The sequence below is a fragment of the Pollicipes pollicipes genome, unplaced genomic scaffold (assembly GCF_011947565.3).
Source record: "Pollicipes pollicipes isolate AB1234 unplaced genomic scaffold, Ppol_2.1 Scaffold_7261;HRSCAF=8764_pilon_pilon_pilon, whole genome shotgun sequence".
Lineage (NCBI taxonomy): Eukaryota > Metazoa > Arthropoda > Thecostraca > Pollicipedomorpha > Pollicipedidae > Pollicipes > Pollicipes pollicipes.
The window spans coordinates 8,569,876-8,583,474 of record NW_023597054.1 but is presented as its reverse complement, the minus strand read 5'-3'; the positions used below and the strand labels follow the sequence as shown (position 1 = coordinate 8,583,474).

The 13,599-nt window shown below is 49.0% G+C and overlaps 1 protein-coding gene across 1 annotated transcript; it reads right to left on the bottom strand.

Moving 5' to 3' along the window:
• Positions 1–10,251: 10,251 nt before the first annotated feature.
• Positions 10,252–13,055, bottom strand: LOC119112048 (zinc finger HIT domain-containing protein 1). The gene is made up of 4 exons (XM_037236023.1): positions 12,987–13,055; positions 12,190–12,297; positions 11,470–11,802; positions 10,252–10,981 (listed from the first exon to the last, which is right to left on the bottom strand). The coding sequence occupies exons 3-4, from the start codon at positions 11,694–11,696 to the stop codon at positions 10,708–10,710; spliced, it is 501 nt and encodes a 166-aa protein (XP_037091918.1). The 5' UTR covers positions 11,697–11,802; positions 12,190–12,297; positions 12,987–13,055; the 3' UTR covers positions 10,252–10,707.
• Positions 13,056–13,599: the final 544 nt, after the last annotated feature.

The following is a 13,599-nucleotide window of genomic DNA, read 5'->3' as shown; positions in this document are numbered from 1 at the left end:
TCTGACGGGCTTAGTTGACCCATATGACGTTGTCTTGGCCGACCGGGGCTTTCTTGTCAGGGACGAGATGGCCGTCCTCAACGTCAGGGTCCTCACACCCCATTTCACCAAGGGCAAAAAGCAAATGTCGCAAAGGGAAGTACAGGAGTCTCGGCGCATTTCGCGTGTCAGAATCCACGTGGAGCGTGTGATTCGTCGCCTCAGGAGGAATTTCTGCATCCTGAATGGTGTTCTACCACTGAACCTAGCCCCGCAAGCCGATGATATCGTCGTGTCGTATTGTGGCTTATTGGACATGCACAAAGGTGTCGTATAGCTGATGGGTGCGACGCACTGTCAGCCGCGCGCCCGTCGCCGCCGTGTTCTGCCATCCTCGTTGTCATTCCGTGTTACCAGCGCGCCCCGCCACTGTCGGATTTTGTGGGGCGTACGCCCGTTGCTGTGATGTTCGTTCGTCTGCGCGTCATAGCTGTAGTATTTCGTGGGACACACGCCAAGCTGCTCCGGAACATGCTTTTTGTCCTGTTGATGTACTTTGTGGTATCATTTCCGCGTGATGTAAATAAATATCAAGAGCGGGTAGCCGGATACTGTAGTTTTATAAGTGTAAGTTGAGACGACCAGGGGAGCAAGTGGTCGACGCCGCCGCAGGCAGACCTCAGGATTTGGTGAATGGATCGAAACTCGTAAAGGCAGACACTGATAATCCAAACTTGTTGGCAAACTGCATTGTACTACTACAAAACACAATACAAACAAGCTAGAAAATTGCGGACACATGCGATGCAATAAACTGCTAGATGAAAACGGATTTCCTGTACTGGCGGGAAGCGACAAGCAGCGTCTGCTGACATCTCCAAAGGCCTACCTGGAGAGCATCGCAGGCAGCACCTTGACATAATATGCCCGGAGGGTGCTGAACATGCTCTTGCCGTAAGAGTCATCTAGCGGAATGACAAGCACTAGAACACCCTTCCGCGTAAAGGTAACAAATAAACATTCACTGACAAAGGCCAGCGCGATCTGACCCTGCAATTGCGCAAAATACTTGTGACTCCGAGAGGGTTGACCGTTGGAGTCAGAGTACGGAGTCTCACTAGCGTCCTTATCCCGGATACTATACGGACACGTGACCTCCACGACGCGCTTATTGGGACAACCAAGACACTCGCAGATGAACATGCCGTCGGGGCTCGCACCAAGGAATGAGTGCTCCTTGATAATGAGCCCGGAACGTTCAAAACGAGCGTGAACGTGTGACGGACCTATCTCCTTCATCAGCAGCTCAACAGCTACCAATTCATTGTCACGTCTCCACTGGAGGGCAGGGGGACACCGCCTGCCATTGAGGACCGTTTGTCGCTCGCAAACGCGGTCTTAGAGGGAAGTGCTCTTAGTATGGGAATGCATGTGGGCCGTCACATCACCAAAGATACTGGCAGTCAGCCTGCCATGACGATGGTCAAACCAGAGTTTCGATGAGCTTTGTCCCCTAGTTTTGGCTTCCAATGCTGCCAGCTCATCCAAGTGATACATAAGAGGCATACGGTCTACAAACTGTTCGCAAAACTCTTCAGACACAGCAGAGCAACTATTCAGGCGGCTAATATCACACATCTTAGCCACAATAAATGGCAAGCCTGGAGTTCTTTAGAAGTGCCAGCCTCATCCAGTGATATCATATAGACACACCCATGCTGTGCTCCAAATGCCCTGATCTCCTCCTGGATCTGGGCATGTGCTGATGGGCTGAGCTGAACAGCAGCTGACCTCTTTCTCTTACCACCCAATCGGGTCAGCTTCATGCCTGATACCTTAGATGCAGTTACATTCTTCCGAAAAGAGCTGTTCCACCTGCAGGCCTCACCAGTGCATGGTGCCTTGTTAAGCCCCAGCATCACAGCAGCTTGGGCTTTGAAGAGGACAGCTGCAACATGGCTGCAGGTCTCATCCAGCCTGAAAAATAATGGAATGCTGTTAAAATTGCCATGATGTCAATTAGCATTAGAGGGAATTATTTAATTAGCATTAAATAGCTCCCTCTGGTAGTACATAAATAGGTTAAAATAATAAGCATTAGAGGGAAAAAAAAGAAGGAAAACATCTCGGGTCCTGCATTTTAGATACGATATTGCACATTTTGAAAGGAATAGTTTTCAAAACAAAATGGCCAGGAAACATTTCGGCTCAGCATGAGTAACTTGGAATTTTGAGAGCAAGATGAGCCAAGCACAATATCAGCCACATTCAGCTTGCACCTTGGCTTAGTAAATGTGAGAAAAACTGTTTATCATCAAAAGTTATGAAATCTTGATAAATGCATGCGGAACATGCTCTATTATGGCTTAAACATGCTATCCATATGATGTATGCTGTACACATGCTACTTACCCAGCCATGCAGGTACAGTGTGCACTAAGGACTTCACCACTCTTCTTGCTTAGTGTCCATGCTACATAGGGCTACACAGCCTTTTGCCCAACACGCTGACTCGGCAGAACCTTTACCTTCATGAACACAACATTTTGTTTTACCTCAGCTGTTTCAATGCCTTGAACAAATCCATTCTCAAAATAGTTGTGGGCTTCCAGGGCTCGGTAAGCCTTCAAGTCTTGATTTGTATAAAATCCCGTCTTAAGGACACAGTACACAAATATATCTGGAAAAGAAACGCTAGGCACCGCACTGAGGTCTCTCGACCACTTCTCCGCCGGAATCTGATAGTATGGATCCGGTAGCCGCGTGCCATCGTGGGTTAACTTTTCCCCATAGCGTGCACAATCCGTGGGATTGATAGGCTCGATCAAATTTCGTTCCCTCTTAGTCATAATTGCCACACAGAATCACCTCCCTCACCGCCACAGCCCACGAAAATCAAATGCGAGGACGCTCGCCACCTCGCTTTCTATCACCCCAGCAGGACCGGCAGACGAAAATGAGCACCATTTTTTTCTGAATGATGTCACAGGTAATCACTTCTATACGCACAGCCCAGTGAAAACAGCGCCTGTACCGTTGCGCCCGGCAAAGGTCACCCCGCACCCTCCGAAGGGTGACCCCCACGAGACAAACAAACGCAGCCCGTCCAACCCCTGACCCGAATTAGGTACCGCACCCATATATTTAACATTACCTCTGAGAACCAAGATGACTGGGATTAGCCAAACCGGGCAACCTTTGCCCAAACCGAAAAAGCAGCTGCCTCCGAAAAACACCGGAAACTCGTTACTGAAGTCTCCCCCAACTTTGGAATCCATTTCGCACAACAATCTCCGCATTAAGGAGCCTAAAATAACCGTGAAAACAAACACCACCGACCTCTGCATGCCCTCTGCACGAGAACAACAATTACGTGGAGAACGTCTAAACTTATTGGCCTACTCGTTCAAACATCCAATGTACCCGTCGACCAATCACCAATAAACTAGTCAGCTATTAACTAAAAAAGTGATTCACTCCATTCCAATACTAGTAAGTCATCCTTTCATGACCTCCTCTAGCTGGAATTTCTCTTCGGCCTCTCCGTAGATCTCCCTGCTCGGGTAATCACTGGTGATGGGGTGGTGCTATCTGGTACATCAGATATGTTACTTTGTTGTCTGTCCTTTTTCTTTGCCCTACATGCTATCTGCCACCCCTCCATCTCCTCCTCATAATGCTCCAGTCACATAATTCATCTCCCCATCCACTCCTTAACTGCCTACATCATCCCTCTGCATCACTTGAGCCTCTCTATCATTCCTCCCTCACAGGTTTCCTGCTTATCTTTTCGAGTGTCCTTCTGCCCCTCCACTATAACATCCACCTCAACTTCCTCATCCTGTCTACCTACAGGGCTGGTACTGTCATCCCTCCCCCGGTACTCGCCTAGGCCCTCTGTTTCGTCAGCAGTTGCTGGAGCAGAGCAATCATCTCACCCACCTATTCTTCCAGTCTTCCTACTTTTTCCCTGAGGTTATCATGCTGCTTGTTAGTCGGAGCCACACTTGGGTGACGGACAGTTGCAGCATATGACTTCAGGACAGGGGGGTCATGCTCTTTCTCATACTGCTTTCTAGCCTGAGGATATGAGAGTGCTTGTTCAGTTTTAATCCTACATATCTCCTTTTCTTTTTCCCATATTTCACACTCCCTGGCCATACATGAGTGTCCTGACTGTTTGCAGTTCAAACACCAGCGCTCACATTCCCCATCATGTTTTCCTTTCCCACAACGAAGGCATAACGGATCACTGGGGCGTCTTGTTTCAGTGTGGCCAAATCTGTCACAACCAAAACATATCAGTGGGTTAGGGATATATTGGTGGACATGGTACGTGATGTAATCCAGCTCCAGTCTGACTGGGCATGAGGACCTGTCAAACGTCAAAAGTATGGTTGGGGTTTTCTCCATCTTTTCATTCACCCTCTTGGTAAATCTCCGAGCACCTACTACCCCAAATTCACCCAGCCATCCCACAATCTCAGTCTCAGACAGATCCGCAAGGTCATATGCATCGATGGTTCCCCTGGATGTGTTCATTCTTTGTTCACGAACAACCTTACACTCTTCATCCTCAAACTTTTTATTTTTCATGAAATTTTCAGTCTGTCCATAATTTTTGGTTTTTATCAGAAGGATGCCTGCACCCAGAAGAATCGCCTTTTATTCCTTCTCAGCGCCTCCCAGAACTCCTCTCACACACATCTGGATCCGTGGCCAACCTTTGGACCTAAATAATTTTCCTGATTTGAGTGTTATTTTCAGGTATAAGCCCGAGGATTCCCCCCTACCCGATAAAAGAAAAGCTCATCTGTCCGCGCTCGTTTACCGGGTCGACTCGGGCCAGTCATCCTCACTTCACTCCATCACCACGAAGAAATAAGAACATTACACTGAGACTCACCCGAAGTCTTGAAACAAAAGGAAATTCAGACGTAAATTAAATTTAACCCAAAAGAACTAGTTTCCGCCGTTCGTATGGCACGTCAAAAATGCCGATCGGACTTGACTGCAATGCCTTAAAGTGGTCTAGACGGTTTTTGACGGTAAAAATGGTGACCTGAGATCATCAGTTTCAGAACGGCGGATAAAATCGCAAATTAGCTTTTGATTGGTGCCGTTTTGAAAAAAACTAACGAGTAGTTCCATAGTTTGAAGTTGGCTGCATGGATGTCGGTTAAGTAGTGCTGTCCTGTCATCCCTGTGTATCCACCACGAGCGGCCCCACGCGGCGAGCGCGGTGCTGGTCAGTACAAACTGCTATCAAAAGTAGAAAACGCGTAACTAGCAATTTTATAAGCATTCGGGAGAGCGTTTTTGTGTGTGATATTTTGATGCTGTGGATTCAATTCAGAAGTAATAAGTAGAAATTGTGCACCAAGCGGAACACAAAGCAGTTCTCTTTTGAGCAATGTTAAGACTTGAAATAACTGGAAATATCTAGTCTTAACTACTGTGGATGGTTTTTGACATGGGAAGATGGTATTGAAACCCAAACAGCTGCAGAAAGAAGGTGTATCTGGACGAAAATGCGTATCTGATAGCATATATGTTTTTCAATTGTAGAAGGGTGCTCGGCAATGTCTCGTATATCGGCCAAAACAAGCATTCGCGCAGTTACACGTTATTGTACGCAGTTGCTAAGCTTCGTATTGGTGATTTGAACAGCCCCACGAAACCAGTGAAGGATGTCATGTCTCATTCATAAGCAATTCAGGGCCGGGGAACGTCTCTGCAAACGTTAACCATCTGCTGGGTGAAGAGCGTCAGGCATGGTGTCAGGCATATGTGCATGGCATTGGTGATGGCATGGCAGTTGTGACGGGACATGGACGGGACATACCCGTTGTGCGTGCCAGGGTGACGGTATGCTCTTGATGGTAAACAAAGATGGTTAAGACCGACGGTTACTGGATCTACTGGTTAAGACCAAGGCCATGTAGTAAGGTATGATCATCCGGGGATTTTTCCAGCACTTTCCCTTCACTATTACTGTGACGTCACAAAGCCACAGCCTGGCATCACCTCTCCGTCTGCATTATCTTCGCGTCTGCTACACCGGTGCACCTACTAACAAATGCTTCTGGTGATCGCCACAGGGTGCTTTAAGAAGTTTCATCAGGAAATATGTAAGGGAGATGTTTTTGCCACGCTGGGTGCGTGACAGCTAGGCCTAGGAACCCAGATCCTGTGTGCCACGGCACTCCCACTTGCTGAGGATGCCAAACATTGAGTCTATGGCGATGTACTGAATTCGGCCAGCCTACAGCTGCTTAAATGCAGGCTGGCGAGCCCGCCCAAGGTCCAGCCACTATCAAAGGGGGAACTAACCGGCACCAGAATCATCATCCGAACTGTCGCGCTGAACCTCAGCACTATATATAATGACGCGCCGGGTTGCTCTGGTGTGTGATGGACGCAGATTGAGACGACGGAAGTGGTGTGCTGCCTGCTAGAACATAGGACATTGTGGACATTGCACATTGCATCAATTATGACACGAAGCCTCCGAAGGTCGTGGCGCGTGGCGTTAATCAAGAAAATATCCGTTACGCCATGCAGCCAGTTCACCGCACACACGTATGACTCATAATTCACTGTATTTTACTAAAACGATTCTTGCGCCCAGCATACACTTCATTGTGCACACTTGGCGAGGACACAGAGCAAACAGGGAGGGGGGGGGGGGGGCGGAGAACACAAGTATATTTTTTTCCAGATTAAATCTAGGGTTATGCGACATGATAACCAGTCTGAAACAACCCAAACGTTTGTCTGCGGAGGAACCGTCTATGCCTCAAACAGACACACAAGCATGCAAGACAAAGATGACATGACGATGCTCACTTAAGGTCACTTACTTTTGTTCACATAAGCACAACGATGCTCACTTAACGCTGTCCACCTGACGTCGCACCTGTTTGGCTGCGCGCCTGGCAGCAGTCCGCTCAGCCCCAGCCTGATTAAGCCATCCGAGGCGCAGATGGATGCGCGTTGTCACCAGCTACCGAGCAATCCGCTTGTCCTGCGCAGAACTTTCTCAGCAGGAGCTTTGTGAGGCGGTCGACGATACCAATGTCTCAGTCCATGCCTCGCCCCATCAATACCTGGAACACGATCTTGTAAGCCTCGACAACGCTCGTCCAGGCCTGCAACGGTATCATCAGACCACCTTGGCTAATCGCGTGTGTCCACCTGTCTGGCACACAGCTGGATGGTGTCTCTCGGGTCGACAGTCCCATACTTGGATCGAGGTGTTTGCACTTTGCACCGCCACGAAGCCGGCAACGAGGGTCAGCGCCCCGTGCTGGATGTTGACCTCGTCCATCTCGTCGCCGCGGTGGGGGCCATTTTCGGCCCTATCGCTGTCACCGCCACGGAGCATGTCTTCGCCCGACTCGTTGACCCCGCCGTCCTCATCGAACCCGTTCGGGACGAGCACTGGAGGCCTCACGACTGTTTGCTGGTAGGCGGCCTTCGCGTTGTCCGCATGCTCTGGGACCTCTACCACAGCTGGATCTTAGATCTGTGACACAACGAAACACAGTCATTTCCACGTACCTAACAGGCGCATTAATCAGACTGTATTACAAGTCACCAGTGTTTGTTCTCATTGCGACAACAAAACGTGTTGGACCCGGACATGCCCTTTTTTGGGTTATCTCATGCTTGTTTTCATACACAACTACTTTTTGTGGTCCAGCGTAACATAATCCGAGCGGGTAAGAGGGACGGTCAATGACCGACGAGTACTGCACTGCGTGCACGACTCTCATATCTACCGCTCCTGGCCATAGCCACGGATTTGTCTGGATGGTCCCGTTTCATGGTCCCATTTCAGTGCATCGGTTGCCCCAGGGGGGTGGCGCCGCCATTACTGTTTTCGACGCAAAAATACACGAGAACATCGCGGCCCTCCGAGGCCCCCCCCCCCATCCATTCGTCTCTGCACGAGAGGTTGAAGGTCTATGGTTTAAGCACATCAGCATTTTTTTACCATGATATTACTGTATGTAATCCTTAGCTTTGGTGGCCATGCAAAAAGCTTTTGTTTGAAATCTCGAACACTAACATGGAGAGTGACACGAACAGTCCAAAAGTGGCTCATTAGTAATAAAGTTCGCATATAGGGGGGCGAACATGTACGGCACGCAGCTGAAAGCAATGTTCAAGGCACCAGGGCAAACCAACACGGGTAGCTCATTGATGCGCTAGGTGCTGTATTTATTAGCCGTTGGGGGGGGGGGGGGGACGGGGTTATTAGTCAGCTCACAGTGCGTAGATGTGTTGTCAATGGGGCTGGGACTCGCTCGTGCAAACTTGCCCTCCCCCGCCGCTAACCCTGGCTCCGCCCCTGACACCCATCCCCTTCGCCCGTGTAGCATAGATGGCTGTGCTACTTGTGTGGTAGCCAGGCCCCACTTTGTAAACAAGATAATGGTTGGAAAGTCTCGTTTGGAGATCGTATTGTAGTCTACAAACTGCACAGAGGGGCATAGATTGCGCATGCATCGAACTGTAAATCGGGTTGACAGATCTCTGCATAAAACAGACGGTAATTTTCCTTTTTAAGCACACACATACTCACATCGGCGTGCCGGCGATGTCCAGTTGCATGGAAGGAACTGCACTTGGTCGAAGGCATTTAACACTGGGTTTGGGACTGATCTTAACCAGATGGCCAGGGCCAGTCATGATGTTGAAAATGATCAGATCAGATTACCGCATTCGCCACATTTATAGTAACTCCAAGAGCAACGGCGCATTCACGTTTTCATGACAGTTGGATCGTTTTTTACAAATGTAAAAAACTAAAATGCCTTCATTGCGCCGTTTAATATTCTTACAAGAGGCCGCCTCACAGGATGGCATCTCGCTGCCAAAAAAACCGCCTTTGATGCTTACTATTGGCCAATGCTGGTGCACCACTTCGAATTTCTCCCACCCGCGACATAACAGCACGCACCGAGGCCACATAACAATACAAACTTGGTGCCACGACGCACAATAATAGACAATACCGACCACAGCACTTGTGCGCGACTGCCGTTTTCCAAACGGCGCAGTCGACGTTGCCATGCAACGCTGCTGCTCAACCCAGCGCGACTTTGCGACGCCACCGCCTAACGTTAAGGAGCCGCCCGTCTGACCAATTTCCCAAGCTGTGATGATGGCCCCCTGGTTAAGACTTACGGTATAAACACGCCGAAACTGCTATCTTGTAAGTGTATGGAAAAGATAGCAACGCACGTGTATGATCGCAGCACTTTCGCTGTGAAGATGCCCATATTTGTATCAATTTGGAAACAGCTTGGAGGAACATTTTCAAATGCCAAAAACGCTTGACTGCTCAATTCACAAGTTCCCAATGACAAAAACGCGTAACTACCCAATTGACAACGGCTCCTAATGACAAAAACACGTAACTGCTTCATTTACAACGGTTCCCGATGCTAAAAACGCGCAACTGCTCAATTTACGACGTTCCCCGACGGCAAAAATTTACAACGGTTCCCAATGACAAAACCGGCATAATTGCTCAATTTACGACGGTTCCTAATGACGAAAACGCGTAAATTCAAAGCTACGCTTTTGACACAACTGACGCTGAGCGTAGCTGACAAAATCGCGTTTATAAATGGATACGTGTTCTAGGCATTAAAGCCAGAGCGTGTGGGAACGTGTCAGTTACTAGTCTGTCTTTCGAAAACCCTACAGGCACTGCTTATACGCGAATCTACCAAGCATATATGCCTTTTCATTCTTTTCAAAATCATGAACAGACCTATCACTTGTTCAAAATATGCGGCTCATCGGGACGATTCTAATGATACAAACAGCTCAATTGCGAGAAAAATGTTAGTTACCTGTTCCTGAATTCAGGTGACAGAAAAACGCGGCTCGCGGGGTTTTGCTACCGCTTGGGCGCCGCACACACTACACCGGAGGAAAGGGCTTGCCCCCGAAGGCCGGTAAGCGAGAGAGACGGGAAGGTATAGCTATCTATTCTATTTCATTTATTTCATTATTTTTAAACTTACTTCGGCGTTTCGCGGACTGCCCATCACGGCAGGTCGGCGTCACAGCACCGATGCACGCCAATGAGCACTGCAATACGGGAACCGCGAGGAGACGAAGGTGGAGACAACACTGACCTGTTACTGGACTGCATGCTCACTCCGCCAATTTGATTCAGCCGTTGTGTCTGTTCATCCCGGACGAGGTGGCGGGCCGAGAGGCCAATACTAGCTTGGAAAAAATGGGCAAATCGCTAGCTTAATCTGATCGTATTTCTGCTCATGGGGGAACCTTAGGTTGTGGTTAAAGCAATCATGAAGCACTTGAGCGAAATGCAAAATGCAAGGCCGAACTGAGACAGACCCGAGACCACAGATACCACGACCAGACATGGTACACAACTAAAACGTCGAACTGTTGTGCGGGCGCAATTTGTGCTACGCATCCACCACACAGACAATTACAATCACGGGCTCAATTCTCAACTTCGCCTATCACAAGCGCGCACGCTGATTCTGACCGTCGCAGCCCCGTGGTCTAATGAACACTTCCGTACCGAAGCGAGCTGACGCCACGCACTGGACGCCACCCTGACCACAGCACCGACTTTCCACCCTGGATAGCCCTCGGGGCCCAGACTGGCCACATCCGCCGGCCATCATGGGGCGCCCTCAGGCCGCCTGAGTTCCCTGGCCGCCGCCGGCACGCTCATGACGTCCACTTGAGACAACGCGTCTCCTGATGTGTGTGCTGGCAGCGCACGCAGCAGAAGCGCGCGCCGCACTGCACACACGTGTAGTTGCTGGGGAAGCCGCAGACGGCGCAGAGGCGGCGCTCCGGTCGGTTGCTGGCCGGCGCCCGCGCCGAGCTGTAGCTGGGCGGCTGCGGCTCTGGCTGCTGCTGCTGCTGCTGCTGTTGTTGTTGCTGCTGTTGCTGTTGCTGTTGCTCCTCCTCGAGCAGTGACGAGAATGTCTTGCGGAACCTGCCGCGGTGGGAGGGGGCAAGGAGAGCGCGTCACGCCAGGCGGTTGGCATTAGAAGGGAAAGGGGCAGCGCGGCGTCGCAAGTCACACCTCAATAAGCGCTTGGTGAAGATTGCCGCCAACAAGGTACCGTGCCTCGACTCACGACACGAAGTGCGGCCCGCACTCTGCACAAAACTGTAGGCCGACTATAGTCTGATAATGTAGGCTAGCTAGCACACAAGTAAAAAATGAGTTGCATTTGATGAACGTCCACTACGTTGGCAACAATAATGCATTACACACCACACACCTCTGAAACCAGTACACATTCAGGGCCACTTTCGACCGTTGCATTGCCGAAAGCGACGTCTCAAACTGGCAAGCCAATGGAAGAAACAACTGAGAAGGCAGGATATAAGAATGTGTTTCTCGCAAGCACAAAATCCGCCAGATCTACCCCCCCCCCCCCCCCCATCCCCAGGAACCACTGCTATCCTTCCCCTGACCGTTGTTTGAAGTACTCGAAGCTGCGCGCCTTGCGCTTGCGGTCGGGGCGGGTCTTGCCATCCAGCGACTCCTCAAACTTGGGCGCTTTCTTGTGCATCACCAGGTTGGCGTGCGGGTCATCGTGAAAGTTGTCCTGCTCGAGCGCCTCGAGCGCCTTCCGTTGACGACGGCGGCGGGACGCCTCGTCCAGTACTACGTGCGACGCGGCCCGCGCGCGTGACGTCATCCTCTGGCCCGGTGGACACAGGAGGGACACGATCTGGCGTTCAGCAGTGCACTTACTTCTCCACCAACGGGAAGCTGATCTGATCCATTAAGTCGTCAATGCGAGCCTGCAACACGCATATGCCTTTAACACATATGGTGACACCCCTAGCGCTGTGGCCCCATTACAAAGGCTTACCTAATGTACTGATTTAACTACCACAATTTTTGATCCACCTCATGGTTGCATGCACTCCTTTATGAAACCGGCATTATACTCACATTGAACATGTCTTTGCAGTCACAAACATCAAGTTTTAGGAATGGGATAAAACTTAGCCCCTCTTCACTGCAACAGTGCAAAACTAAAATATGTAGTAGACAACATTTTTCTCAATGTTGCTGTTACAAGTAACCAAATGCTAACATACTTGTACCACTTCCATCACACAAGGCAGAGTTGCTTCAATATGTCCACCAAAAGTGTTCACTTTCTTCCACCTTGTCACAAGTACCTGGAGGGTGTCGTAAATATCGCTGGAAATGAACAGGTGCATGTCATCCAGATCCTGGAGGATGAAGCGCCTTCCTAAAGCACTGGTCTCATCCAGATGCAGAAGAAACTGTTTCATAGCAGGATCGCTGCATTCAGTACATAATCAGCAAAAATACATGACATGGATATTTACACATGCAATCTTGACATAAACAATGCCAGGACAGAACTGGAATATTCTTTCCCATAGATGTGACGTTTCTAAAAACCTTACAAGACAGAAGGGTACCATTAAATGCTCATTACCCAGACACACTCCTTTGGAAAATGTGGAAATGACATCATTTTTCCTTGTGGTGTAAACTGCCCTCACCTGAATTCCACCCACCATGACTGTGACACATTTGCTGTCGAGATAACCCAAACACTTGTGCTACAAACATCACACTCCAGGTTCGGGTAACAACGTTCAGAGTGCCAGGCTTAGATAGTTCCAAAACCATTTGATCTCTTATCCCAAATTTTGCTGACTTTGGATCTGTTTTGAAGCAAAATGACTAAAACCATCATGAATCCAGGTCATCACATCCATTGGACACCACTACCAGCAACCATGGTTGTCATCAGTGCCCAGAAGCTGAACCCACATGCAACTGGGACTCAAGCCTAAGCCCATCACATGAGAATCAAAGGTTGTAACCTAGAACATCACACTTTCTTCAGCTCTGAGTCTCCGGCTCATAATGCACAACACTAGCTCACAGAAAATCTTTTAGAAGAATAGTCAAACACCACTTTTAATTCACCACCACTTACCACTCAATCAGCATTCCCTTGAGAACATTGACCATTTCTGATCAGGACCCTTTCTGCAGAAAGCTGTGGAAACATGAACAATTAGTTATATCATAACAAGGAAGACAACAGAAAAAGGAGAAAACATGGCCCCAGTGTGGGAAAAACTTCCGTTTTCTGGTGGATGTGGCACCAGGAAATTTTGTACTCCAGGCTCTTGACTGGTAAGAATGACAATTTTTGTACTCCAGACAAACGCTGCAGTCGTCCCACAAAGCAGACACCATTGCAAATGTATGAGCCTGAGTATAAGTACCAAGGCAGACAGTTTTGCTTTCTTGATAGCCAGGAGGGTGCATGAACTTTGCTTTCATAAAGTGAGTTATAACTTTTATTTGATTTCCAGGGACCAAACATATGGAACACCAAGAAATGGAAACAAGCATTTGCAGTCCTGCAGGAGCTGGCCAATCCAGGGCGTTCATGTCAATGTCCTTCATCATTGTATTACATGGGTTAGATGCACTTGTGCAAGCCTATGCAACCCCTGAAGGGTGATGACAACTCATGTGAGTTACTTCTGTGGAAATGAAATAAACTGAAATATGAAATGTGCTTGCTGTAAGTACCTACC

Coding starts and splice junctions, on each gene's coding strand:
- LOC119112048 (XM_037236023.1), bottom strand. CDS start 11,696: ATGACGTCACGCGCGCGGGCCGCGTCGCACGTAGTACTGGACGAGGCG. Junction 10,982..11,469: donor TTCGAGTACTTCAAACAACG/GTCAGGGGAAGG, acceptor CCACCGCGGCAG/GTTCCGCAAGACATTCTCGT.